This window comes from Pavona decussata, unplaced genomic scaffold (assembly GCF_977016875.1).
Source record: "Pavona decussata unplaced genomic scaffold, jaPavDecu1.1 SCAFFOLD_386, whole genome shotgun sequence".
NCBI lineage: Eukaryota > Metazoa > Cnidaria > Anthozoa > Scleractinia > Agariciidae > Pavona > Pavona decussata.
This window is the reverse complement of record NW_028145758.1, coordinates 1373581-1387087: the sequence shown is the minus strand read 5'-3', so window position 1 is coordinate 1387087 and position 13507 is coordinate 1373581. Positions and strand designations below refer to the sequence as shown.

Here is a 13507-nt window from a genome sequence, read left to right as displayed (position 1 = left end):
GTTGACTGCCAGCATTTGACAGACCACACAGTAATTTCTAGGCTGTAAAAATTTTGTGTTAATGCTTAGATGGTGTTGAAAATATAATAGGAAACATTTCAATTTAAAAATGTTGGGTGTGTAGCCAGGCATGTTAAAAAGAATTAAAAAGTTGTTGACACTTAGTCAGTGTCAACAACTTTTTAATTCACATTTCAATTTATTACATCAATGTTTTTCTCTCATCCGAAACGGGATAGCTTTTTGTAGATAATTTTGATACCAACAGCTTGCAAGCCTAGAAGAAAGTCAAAATCATTTCCCTCAGTTACATTGCAACTGCTGTTCAAAAAAATCGTACCTGTATGGAGATTTTGTCGTAATACATTTGAAATCATTTCAGTTAAGTTGAATTTGTCTACATTTTCGAGTTTGCAGTGAGATGGTTTTAAATGTCTATGTTTTTGTGATTACAGTAGTCACACTCTTGCCAAAGAAACGAACTATTTTTTTACCCAGTTCATATATTAACAGCCACTTTGCCTTGATAATGATGATAGCATCATCGAAACATCAGACAACTTTAGTTTCATGTATTATATCCAGAATATTAAATAGAAGAAGGATCCTTGCAGTTAGTATGCAACTAAAACAGTTGCGAAAAGAAAGCCTGCAAAAAACTTCAGGCTTAAACGGGATTTGAACCCATGACCTCTACGATGCCGGTGCAGTGCTCTACCAACTGAGCTATCAAGACAACTGGGAGCTGGTCGTATTTGTGAATTTGTAATATACATGTACCCGTGAAGGATGAATAAATGAATATGAATATATGAGACATCATATATTCCTGACAGTTAGTACGCAGTTGCGTACTTACTGTGAGGATCTTTCTTCTATTTAATCTTCCATCCACAGTTCAATACACTGATGTTTCATATATTCATATTCATTTCCAGAATATTCTTACAAATTATAAATACTCTTTCCCTTTATTTACAGGTATTTTATTAACAGCTACAGCGACATTGTGAGACAGTACTATCCACCGGAGAGCCTTAGTATTGTTCCTGATAACCCTGTTTACATTGTTACCAACAAGCTTAACAGTTTTTTCTCAGATATCAATGTTGGTGTCAAAGATGTTTTCTGGCAATTTGAAGACATAAGCAGTGCACTTCAACAAGTTGAGGACTTAAACACTCAGAGTGGTGTAGTTGGACATCAACTGTATTGTAAATCATTGAGAGATGCTAACATGTCACTTTCAAGGAGGGTTCTAAAGAAGCTTCAAGGAAATGGTGAGTCTTTTGTCATAAATGGAACTGAAATTGACTTCTCCCTTCCTCCTTCATCTCAGAGTCACCCAATCAGCCACAAAATGGTAGCACTGTACACTTCTATGGAAGCTGGAACTGCTTCCAAAGTGAAGGATACTTTAGATCGTGTTATTGAGGTATTTATAAAAGAGGTTTGTTCTAATCTTGATGGATTGAGAAAAGAAACCAGCAGTAAAAGTGTGTCACCAGCAAATTCTCCCACTGATCAGGATTTAATGACTTCAGAGATAATTGAGTTGAAGTGTGGAAGGCAAACAAAGTTTAAAAATGCCCAAATTGCAGCAAGTGCAGGCATTGGGTGTGAATGTCGTAAGCAAACTGTGCAAGAGAAGTGTATCTACTGTAGGCTTGAGAGGAAATATCTTGGACACGACATCTGTCCTCAAGGTGATACCAACAATCTTTTTCAACCTTCAACACAAACAAAATTGTATCACGGAGAAAGGTTGATACTCTCTTGTGGCGTACTAGACTCTAAAGTTGTCAGTACTGGAACAACTCTAGACAGTTGCATTGGCTGGCTAATTGAAGTAAATTTGGATCATTTAGCTATGTCTTTATCAGGGATTCCTGACATAAGGCTCCTCTGGTCGGGTGACAAAAGATTCAAGAAACATTTTTCAGACCTACAGGTAAGAAGTTTTGACTGTACATGTATTTCTTTTGTGTTATTTACTGATTGTTAAAACTGGTATTGGTAGATGCGTTATTGTTAAACAAGCTTGTCGCGTGGCATGCGTGCTTTATAAACAATGGAACATTGAAATTTTCTTTATGAAGGATGGGATGGGAATATACATACATAGTGCTTGGTTTTGTATTCAACCTGTCCTCTCCAGTACAGAACGTATTTGCATTACTGACTTCGCCACAGTAAAGAAACCCAGTTTCTGATCCTTAAAAAATGAAAGCCCCTCCCACTTGAAAAAGTTAAAAACAAACAAAACAAAAAAAACGTAAACGTAATTTGTTTACACACGGTGCTCCAAAAAGCTCTCCAGTGAGAAACTGAATTCAAAGGTGTCCTTGCATTCCATGTCGAATTGGGATTTGGAAGTGTTGGTTTTCATGGAGAGAGAAAAACCAGTTAACCCAGAGAAAAACCCTTGAAACCAGGACGAGATCAATAAAAAATTTCAACCCACATATGGAGTTAACACCAGGAATCAAACCCAGGCCATATTGGTGGGAGGCGAGGGCAGCTCTCGCCACTGTGCTATCCCTGCTCCTTAGGGTACTCCAAAAGATAGAGTTGTTCTTGTGAGTCCCACAGCTATTGACCCCACACAATAAATCCTCATTGGAGGTAGAAATCTTTACATGTACATGTATGAACCTGAATGAACCATATGCAATACTTCCTTGTGTTGTTCAGTAGTAACGGCTTACACTACCCTCTGCATGTGCATGTACAGGATCTCTTTAAAAGCATGTCATTTGTAGTGCCTCACAAGTTTTATTTCCTGCCTTCTACATCTCTGTTGTTGCACATCAGTAACAAGGTGATCAATTCAGCTGGCACTTGTGGAGAGACCTTGATCCCTAAGTTGTACCATGCTGCTTATAACTCTTCAACTTTTTGATTTTGGTGATTTCTTAGGGTAGTGGTTTCCAAGATCTTAAAGAGTTTCTGCCTTTGAGTCTCTTTCCTCCAACCTACACTCATGACATTAGTTTCTGGATAACTGAAAATATGACAGAACAGCAGTTCTTTCAGGATATCTATGAAACAACTCAAGGATGTGTACATGATGTGCAGTTCATTGAAAGATACCATGATGCAGAGCAGGATAAAGTGAGTTACAATTACCGTATGGTTTACAGCTCATGCGACAGGCCACTGACGCACATCCAAACAGTAAAAATGCAAAACTTGCTAAGGAGAAAGTTGTTAAACTGCAAATTTCAACTCAAGTAAAATTCAATTTGTTCATGCTCGCTGCGTGGAGGTAGCTTTTGTTTTGGCACCTAGAGATTTTTATTCTAACTTGTACTTGTACTTCCACAATAACATGTGACACAGTGTATCCACCACCCAGTTAGCTCATTTGGCACAGTACTGGACTACTGAGTGGGAGGTTGTGGTTTTAGCCCAAGCCAGACCACTAACCGGGGCCTTGAAATAACTGGTAAGATTATGGTGGCTGTGATTAACACCTTGTCTCAGTTCAAATTGTGATTGCGTCGTTGGGCGTTGACATTAAGTCGTTGACCTCCTTCATCCTTACATCTTAATTGAAATTGAAAGGGGATGTAAAAGAACCCACAGCAATGTTCAAAAAGAGTGGGGTGCAGAGTTCCTGGTGTCATGGTCTATTTGACTTGTGTTGTCATTGGTCTGTTTAGGTGGAGTGAGATCATAATTATATGGACTGAGGCGGCAGTTAGAGGTGCCTTCTTCTGTATATGCCGATAGATCTCATTTATCTGATTCTTCCACAATTCAGCTACTACATGTACATGTAGCTGCAAGTAATAAAATAGTAGTACCACTGTTGCAGTGATATGTGCATCCTTGCACGCACATCACTAATGATATGCGTGTATCCCCGGTAGGGATACACAGAACACTGAAAGCTAAGTACTCCTAGCCCTCAGAAATAATCCAACGACAACTCGAAACAAAATGGCAGCTGGAGAGGGGAATGTAGACTGGTGTTTTTTTTTTACTTCTGCAACATTAAACCCTGAGAAAGAAAGGTTGTGACTCTCAAAATATTGGAGAAATATATCCCTAATCCTGAAATCAGCCCTACTCATTTTGCAGTATTTGTTACACAAATTTGGCTGATTTGATCTTTGGTTACAAGATCCGATGCTTTTATAATTATTTTTAGTATTTTGTTGCAGTGTTCCTTACAACTGAACGTTACGGCGGGGACTAACTATAACTAACTATAACAGTTCATTCAGTGATATATGTATCCCCTTTTGTCATTTTCACATTTTAATAGAGCCTTTTATACGAGAGTAAAAAAGGCCAACACTTTCTTTCAGTCTACGTGGCATCTTGCATACTATAAATGAGCCGCGAGCTCTTGAGCAAGTGTCCGACGGTGGCTAAAAGGATCTACGATGAATTTGTCTCTTCAAACCACGTCTTGCGAGAGGAATAACACTTGTGTCCTCGTGTATGATAAATGTTTTGAAGTGTGCAAACCCGAATCATAAGCCAATAAATTAAAGATTTTGCAATACTTGGGTGCTTTGGGTTTATTTGTTATTGTTAATGACCCTTTGATAAAACATGTATCTGTTAAGAGGGGAGGAGGGGAGGGGATACACATATTACTGGCATCCATATTTGAGGGGATACACATATCACCAGTGATATGTGTGCGGGGATACACATATCACAGCAATGCCACATCACCATCATCAGATCAGATCACCTAATTTTAAAGTGCTACTATGACGAAATTCGCGTCTTTCAAATCTAAGCCATTTGAAAACATAAACAAGTAGTCTGTACGAGAAGAAGAATGCTGTTTACTATTTTCAAATATCTCTTTTTGTTCCAGAGATATTCCAGTTTTTAAAATATGCAAATTAGCCAAGTGATGACGTCATAATATCAACCAAATTTTAATCAAATATTATGAAAAAAGATATCTCAGCCAATGTGTATCAGAAATGCTTGATTCTTTGCAGTGACATTGTTCTAGGTGCGCGCCACAATATGAGCTTATCAATTTTGTTACCATGGCAACATACTAGGTTCCAGTCCTCCCTGATACTTAAGGCTTTGCTGGCCGCAGTTGGCGTTCTGTTTTGATATTTGCCAATGGGGCCCTATCTGCATAATCCAGCAAGCGTATAAATATGTTAGGTCGAGTTCGTGGCCTTGTTAAATGTTTTTCAAGCTGAAAATCACTAAAATATTGAAATCAGGTTGGAGGGGACTGGAAAAGAGTTAGTTGCCATGGGAACCGAATTTTTTATAGCTGTAGGTGTATTGCCTTTAGAACTATTAGCCTACCAGGTTTCAATGGTCTCTGATGTAAATTGACTGAGATAGCTCTATTTATATGCTTGATGTTATATCGAGTTGATACTATGACGTCTCAGTCCTCTCATTTACATATTTTACACATTTTTCAAAGTTAAATATCTCTGGAACCAATGCAGATATTTAGAAACGGTAAACGGCGTTTTTAATCTTTCCTACAATTCTATGTGATAAAACTTAAAATTCAAGAGGTAAAAATTTGATCACAGTAGCACTTTAAGCCTAAGATTTTTTAAAGCTTTGTTCCCAATGAAACTTAGTGTACTGTAGCTACAAAATAAGCTGTACCCTCCAGCCTTATCTATGCTACATGTATTTTTATTAAATAATAAACTAAAGGAAATTGAACGATGGAGTTAAGCAGTCCAAAGAGCTACCGCCTACTCCTCCAGACCTGTGATTGTCATGTGTGTTAAGAATTGTACATAAACAATAAGAACATAAAGGAAAAAAAGACAGAATTTGACATTCAATTAGACAGTACCATTGTATGTCACACAAAGTCAGCATTTTATTGTTACTACGTGCATTAAAAAATTAATAAAAGGACATTCAGCTGTATAGTTCTGTAATAGTTAGCAAACAGGCACTAACATAACAAATACACTTGACATTAACAACAAAACTTTGCATGCTTTACTGATAAACATTGTCGTTATTCAAAAAGGCCAAACGTAAAAGATTACCATTATCTCGTAGAATCAGCACAAGTTACAAAAATGACAATAAAAGTTGAAAGTTTGCAAAGTTGAACATTTTCAACTAACATGAATTTGCTAAGATAGCAACTTTATAGTTTTCCAATTACATTTAGAATCAATGTCTAAAATAAACTACAGTATAATTTTTCGTTTGGCCTGGAAATACTATCCATTTACTATAGCTAGTAATTATTTGTTTCTTTTACAATCAAATGTCCAAGACATTACACGTCTGTAGACATAGAAAACTATTTTCTCTACCTTAATAGCAATAGACAACTTTTTTTCTTGTTTTCAAATAAATATGGCAACACTCATGGAAGTGGGTCATGTAACATGTTTCTAAGGCTAAGAATGTTTTCCATTCTGTGAAGTGTTCTCTTGTGTTACCATAGACATGTGAAAACTTGTAAACCGTTCTCTATTTGTTAAATGGTGCATGCAAGTTTTTGGTCCAAATGCTGTATCTGTGCTGTATTGTGAAAAGATAAAGAATTGAATTAAAATGTGCATTGATCAGCTACTCGTGAAATTTAACAGAAGTGTAAGACCTTCAAACATTAGTGAATGACTTTCATACTAAACTGTAAAAAGTTGAACGTAGCAGTAACTATATCAATAAATTATTGACATTTGTTACAAGAAAGTGGCTTTCACAGTAAACAGCTGGTTTAGTGTGTTGTTAATTTATGGAAGTTAGACATAAAAATGCATTACATCAGCACAAACCAACACTTGAGCCAAAATGAAACTTCCATTAATTTTTACCTACTTGGCATAACATATTTTTACATAATTATTTACATCTGAAGTGTACTATGCAAAACTATCTTAAGTAGGGATTTTGTTGAAAATTTTTGTTCCTCACAAATGCATCATTTTTGTCATACAGAATTGTAATGGCTATCACTTAAGAGCAACACTGGTTTGATTCCTTCTTTATGAAGGTAAGCAAAAGAAATACAAATGAATACATTTGTTCACAAAAAAAGAACCTAAAACCAAAACAAAAAATGTGAAATTGGTAGGTATAGGAGAAAATCAAACCTGTTTGGAAAAATGATACAATTCTGAGGGAAAATGTTTTCAACAAGACCATCACTTAATATAGTTTGGCATAAGACTCTTCATTTACAAATATATTGCATTCACCAGCTAGTTTGTTAAGCTTAGCAATCATGCTGATATTTTATCAGTAAAATAAAGCATGAGTTACATCTCTATTAGCTGTTAGATGAATACTCACACAGCTTGTGCATAATGCTTACCATAGGCTGACTAACTTATGTAAGGTGTTGTGAATGCCACATATTTGTGGAACTGTCAGTAATACAAAGCCAACAAATCTCAATAATGCTTAACACAATGCACGACTGTTTAGTAATTCAGTAATGGTATTATAAACAGACATCCATTTCATAACTAACTTAAAACACAAATTGTTTTGATTGTACATTGCTTGTACATTCACGTTCAAACAAACTAAAGCAATCATAATTTACCTGTTTACAGTATGACTAGCAAAACTGAAAAGTGTAACCACTTTCAATTAATTCTCACACTTTAGTTCATATTGGCCAAGCAAAATCTGAAAACAGGTCGGAGGAAACCAACTCCAAACGACAGACAAACTGCCAAAATGGTACCATTCAGTTTGCACTCTGGTTGATCCACTTCATTGTGCTTTCTGTTTTCGAGGCCCATTATATATTGACTTACTTAAGCCTAGTAATAGCTTTTGATTGGATTTTGATGATTAGCCAAATTTTCACTGAAGTATAATAATTAATTTAAAGTGGTCACACGTTTGGTTTTGTGTTCCTGACAGCACTAGTCCCTATTAAGAATTCCACATTGGTTGTTAAGGCACAACATTGTAAATAGTTTAAAATTAAGTCATTAACACCTTGCTGTGAAGCCCCTTTTGTCTTGCACAGAAAAGGTGCACATTACTGCCTTATTGAGTAAGGCCACTAAATTTGGAGACTGAGGTTATAAGCAGAAAGAAACTTCTGAGGAATTTTAACTTGAAATGTTAGCTTCCTTGCATGAAAAGTTTTCTGGATGTGGAATTCTTAAAAAGGCATATTTTGAGCTTGTCTAAGACAAGCACTATTGTCTGATTTCCCTTTTCGAAACCAAGAAGGGAATTTGAAATCTTGTATTGTTCATTCGGGTTTACATCAACTTCCTTCAAGGTAATTTGTTTCCAAGATGTTGTGCACATAAGAAACAAAACCTTATGGAAGTACATGGACCAATGAAGATTTCATTGTCCCGTGGCGATAAACTTGTAGCTTCTCCTATTTGGTATCAACCTTTTGTTGATAAAGCTACAGATTGCCTATTTTTCACTCAGTTAGCATCATCATGCCAGGTGAATGTCTTGTGTACATGTACGAACACTCAATGCCAGTGTATATGAGACATACTCTGAATGAGTAAGCATCTATAATAATATTATTATAGTAAACATTGACACTTCAGTTTTCGTTTGAATGTGTTTTTGAAACATCCACATCATAACAATGACTTGTAAAGCTAAACTGACTTGAACAAAGTGTTATGCGTCATCAATGTGTAAAGAGGATTACATGATGATAGCATTGTTACTTCACAAGTAAACCAAACGAGAGACATTTCACCTTTGAAAAGAAATGTATTCATTACTTAAGGTAACTTTCCCTCTCTTTGACCACTAGCTGGCAGGTAATAGTGACTGCATTGACAACAAAATAATACTGAATGCACCCTTTGTGTGCATGGGTAAAAAGCCCTTGGTTTAACACATGTTTTTGTGTTTAAGTTCATGGCAACCCATATATAAACTTCATTTATGAGTAACGTCTCATCTTTGGGCTTTGTTACTCAATTTAATGGAAGTTTATTATGGGTGACTTTTGAACAATGTTGAATGACATTTTAAGATCCATGAAAACTGTTACAGCCTTTAGGAAATGTTATTTCGTATCTTTAAGTTAGATGAAAATAATATGTGCAATTTGGTGGCAATTCACACCTCCTTTACCTCTAAACTTTATGACGGAAAAAACTTTTCTTAAATTGCCTCTTGAAACAAAAGGAATGGAAAACTGAAAATAACTGACACAAAAGTCTGGAAACTTTGACACGTAGAGGGAAAGGGTTAAATCAATGGCAACCAAATTGGCACAACAGCTAGACATACTTCATTTTCTAAGCACCTTGCTGGTGCACAAGATGGTTCAGCTACTCTAAAGCAAGTTCAACTGACATGCAGATTTAACCTGATATGACATCACATCACCAGTCTTGTCACTGAAAGGCTAGAAATGATTTTCTGGTGCTTGGATCATCCTGGATGTCCTTTACAACAGCTAAGTGACAGAAACAAAACCATAAAGATAGGTTTTCTGATTAACGGGGATTACTGGTATTGAGTATCATTCAGATACTCATCAGTTGGTAATTAAATTTATCTCCCAAATGTTTTCTTCCACCATAGGGGCTGTTCACTTTTATAGTTGGGGTGGGGGGGGGGGGGGGAGCAGGTGGATTTCTATCCTGCGTTTATTTTCAATTCCCCTCTATGTTTCATATGACCTCTCCCCCTTTGAAGCCAATTTATTTTGCTTTTGGTCTCTGTTTCAGCTTGCTGGTTCGAGTCCTTCGATATTTTATGGCATATACTTCTAGGGTAATACCTACCAGATAACACTAATCACATCACATGACTAAAGGGCTGATCAGGACTGTCCTAAAGACTGACAAAAAAAATGGATTAGTCTTTCCCATGATGTTCTAACTTAGTCCAAACTAAAGTGTTTGGCGTCAATAGATGCAATGACAAGACCAAGAAAATAAATCTGGCTAAAATGATCTACAGCATTTGTGATAACAGAGAGCAGTAAAGGGTACCGAAAAGCTAGTTTTAAGACAGTTTTGAAGTATGTGCATGGCTCTTGCAAATTGTTCAACATAATAATAGAAATTTAATACCCAGATTGGAATTAGCATCTTCTTCACTGTTTCTCCATATTCCATTGTCATTCTTATATGGGCCTCACATAGTTCTCTAGGCATCCCAAGGCACTGCACAAATACTCTGGCTGTGGCACCAAGAATCCTGTCTTGGCTTAAAGAGAGAATTCTATGCAAGGGCATCTGGAAAGAGAAAGAAAAATAGCAAATTAATTTAATTAACAGGAAAATGTTAAGTTAAATATCAATAAACCCACAATCGTCAAAAAAACCTCGTTGCTGTGGTTGTAAGGTGTCATTTGTGGATGCAGCCTCTGGTACCCAGTTACTGCTTTTTAAATTTGAATAGTCTTCTGAACACTTCCTTCCCTATTTGTAATGCTATGCAAGATATTTCCCGTGAACGTTAAGTTTTGCCACTGAAATGAAAGATATTGACCAGTACTGTCTCTCATGTAAGGTATCTTAGCTGCGTCCAACTTTCCAGGCTATGCACGAAGTTACAATTGTGTGGCAAATGAAGCAAAATCGGCTGACCAATACTCTCATACGGTTCTCTTTTTTTTTGTACTGTATTTTAACCAACTTAATTAAGTTTTCTCCTTTTTGAGGCGACCTGCACCGTTTGTAACGTCTCGCAAGGGCAAAGAACGAACAACAAAACAATGGAGCAGCAGGTTATCAGGGTCCAGTGAAAGTAGAGATTAGAAAAAAAAAGTGCAGGCCTACTGTTTTTGTAGTGCTCACTCTTAGGAGATACATTACATTTTTTTAGTTCTTCAGCTATAAGTAACTCCCATATGAGAGTGCTGTGTGCTTACTCTGTCAGCTGTTTGAGCACCCCTTATTCTGAAGGTTCCATGACACTGCTCCAGTAACTGAAAGTTGATTGTCAGGTGCGTATTGTTGTCAATAAATGCTGTATGGAAGTGTCTGTTTTCTTGTAGACTTGAGTATTCATTTCCGATTGGAACAGCATTTCTGATGTCTACATCCAAATCCTCCATTGTTCTGATCGTTTCCTGGAAATCAAAAAGAAGGTGAAAAGCACACTTAAACTTAGTTTCACACAGACGAAAATTTTCACCCATTTATAGACAACTACAGCCGTTATTTATTTTACAGAAATTACTTCACCTGTAGACTGAACTTCTAGTGAGAAGTGTCAAAATTCAGCTCAGTTTTTTTTAATATGACAGTACTCTGAAATAGAAGAAGCCTCATAAATCGAGGAGGCTTTATAATAACCCAGAAGCCCCCCTCCCACATCTTAATATTTACATAAACAACTTTTTCCAGTCTCTTTGTGTGAGCCTGGCAAATAAATAAATGAAAATGTTAATTGAAAACTCTTTTTAATTTCAGTTTATGGGTTAATGTTCTTTTCCCGATGAGCACGTTTTGGTTTTTTTGTATTAACAACGTATCACCTTTCCAATTATCTTACTGACATAATTAATATGTGGGGTACTACTATCTGAGACACACTTGCCGTTGATCAGTGTTCTAATAATACAAACTAGTCCTTGACTACAATTCCACTATTTGATTTATAACTATAGTTCCGGAAGTATTAAATGGTAGTTTGAACTACTAGGTTGTACTTTCTACATGTTTTTAAGTTTAGGTTTGATACCATTACTATTCATGAAATTAAAGTAGTTTGGTCCTACCTCTTCATGACGTTGTGAAGGAACAAAGTAAACAGAAAACCACTTTTCATTAACTGCGGGATGGTCTTCTACTAGTGTGTAAAATGTAAGGTTTCTTCCTATGCATGGTACTTGAACTGAGTTGGCACACGTACCTTTGGGAACAATCAGTACTAACTAAATGTACAGACCAAAACGTAAGCTGGCGAAGTTCCTAAATCTTTGTTCACCGCCAAAAAAATTCATATGAATTTAAACTGGCAAATACATTTTTAACTCCTATAATTTCACTGATCACATATATGGCTCATTGAGGCATAGAAAGACGCATCAATTAGTTCCTCTTTCCATTTTCGTGGTAAGCCAAGGGATAATCATTTAAATAAATGGTATTGTTTTGGTGACTTTCGGTAGACGACTGAAACGGCAACTGCCGATCGAATTTTCGCTCAACTCAATTTTTTACATTACTTTGGCAGGCCAAGGAACCTCTCCATCTTTTCTGTCGTTTTCGAAATATCGTGAATTTGTTTTGTTTTGCTTATTGCTTTGTATGCCGGAAAATGGTTATGCTTATATAATCATCATAAGCGTTCGACCGCTATTTCGTGCTATACCTTTTGCGGATGGCGCATGTCGCTCATGTTGTGGGGACCATTTCTAGCACACATTTGATAATTATACGAACAGCAAACCATGTAAGGACTGGAATAATACAGGAGAAAAGAAGTGAAGAAAAAACTGTATGAGAACTACTTTTGTCATTGTACTTGGGGATCATCTCTAGTCTAAAACGTAGTCAGAAACGACGTGCAGAAAGTGAAGAAGATACGTACCTTGAAGAGGAGTCTTTTCCTGTTCTTCTGGAACTGAGGGTGGAACGATTTGGCTTGTGGTGTTTTCTGCACTTCGCCCTGTCGATACGTTGTTACCCTCGAGGAATCTTTCACAAGTACCGGGTAAAACAGAAGAGCCATTAGCGAATATTCGATCGTGACCTTCCGGATGTTTAGTAGCCGGGGGTGATGAGAGACCAAGCAAACCATTATGAACATGGGTTTCAGTGCTTTGTTCGGTTATTTTCCCACAAAGTTGGCAGTATGCTCTTTCACTAGCATTTGCTTGCCTTGTAAGAACTGTTCGGTCCTTAGTACAAGTACAAATTTCCTTCCCGTCGATTCTGCCCCTGCTTGTTTGCTGCCGTGTGGGTTGGTTGTTGTCTGCTTCAATCTCAATGTTTGATTCAGGAAGCCGCACTTGTACTTGTCCAATTGCTAATGGTTCCTCTTCGACTTGGAGAGTGTCCGCGGTTTCCGAGTCATTGGTTAAGTTGTTTGTTGGAGGTTGGTGTTCTCTCTAAAACGAGAAAAACAGATCGCCCTGTTATGGAGCTGTTTGCATATAGAACTTTCATGCGTCATGCGGATTAATAGTGGTCCAAGCCATTGCCTTATTCACAACCTTGTCCAAACAGGGAAGTGGAACATCGGAACAATCAAACCCATTGAAACGAAAAGGGAAAACATTCTAATAAAAGGAAGATTGCTCAGTGTCTTTCTTTTCCCCCGGCGGTACCGAGAGGGATTATGCTTGTAATGGCAGGAAATCGAAAGTGGAAGCTAACGAAGCGTCTCGACTTGAGATTCTTAGTGGGTTTTCTTGTTTTGCTTTTGGTCCAAACATAAAACATCTTGGCACAGCCGTTTTCATGCCAAAGTGAAAGAATAACCTTCAATTACCTCGTTATCTTCATCCATTTGCTCTTCTATTTCTGCATCTTGACGATACGAATGTAAGCTGTATCCTGAATTCTTGGAAAAAGGGGAACACTACTATTAGGAAGTTACGTCATCAGGGTGATGCTGA

At 37.0% G+C, this 13507-nt stretch overlaps 3 protein-coding genes across 6 annotated transcripts in view; 2 read left to right on the top strand and 1 right to left on the bottom strand.

Moving 5' to 3' along the window:
- The window catches only part of LOC146451547 (ferredoxin-fold anticodon-binding domain-containing protein 1-like), an 11685-nt gene extending 5197 nt beyond the window's left edge, over positions 1–6488 (top strand). The window contains exons 3-5 of the mRNA XM_085099039.1: positions 982–1951; positions 2920–4722; positions 5550–6488. Coding sequence (XP_084955165.1) covers positions 982–1951; positions 2920–3237 — 1288 coding nt within the window. The 3' untranslated portion in view covers positions 3238–4722; positions 5550–6488. The remainder of the gene's footprint in view (positions 1–981; positions 1952–2919; positions 4723–5549) is intronic.
- LOC146451545 (uncharacterized) overlaps positions 1–13507 on the top strand; it is a 32327-nt gene that overhangs the window by 12625 nt on the left and 6195 nt on the right. The gene's annotated exons all lie outside the window — the stretch shown is intronic.
- Positions 5815–13507, bottom strand: LOC146451546 (uncharacterized). Of its 4 annotated transcripts, none has more exons than XM_085099066.1 (7): positions 13381–13506; positions 12478–12997; positions 11663–11796; positions 10811–11011; positions 10008–10172; positions 9713–9772; positions 5815–9385 (listed from the first exon to the last, which is right to left on the bottom strand). In XM_085099066.1, the coding sequence occupies exons 1-6, from the start codon at positions 13396–13398 to the stop codon at positions 9755–9757; spliced, it is 1056 nt and encodes a 351-aa protein (XP_084955192.1). In that variant the 5' UTR covers positions 13399–13506; the 3' UTR covers positions 5815–9385; positions 9713–9754. The 4 variants fall into 4 exon arrangements, 2 of the variants coding, with proteins under 2 accessions (XP_084955192.1, XP_084955191.1); XM_085099065.1 differs by having other exon boundaries at positions 9717–9772; XR_014860012.1 differs by having other exon boundaries at positions 9713–10172; positions 13381–13507.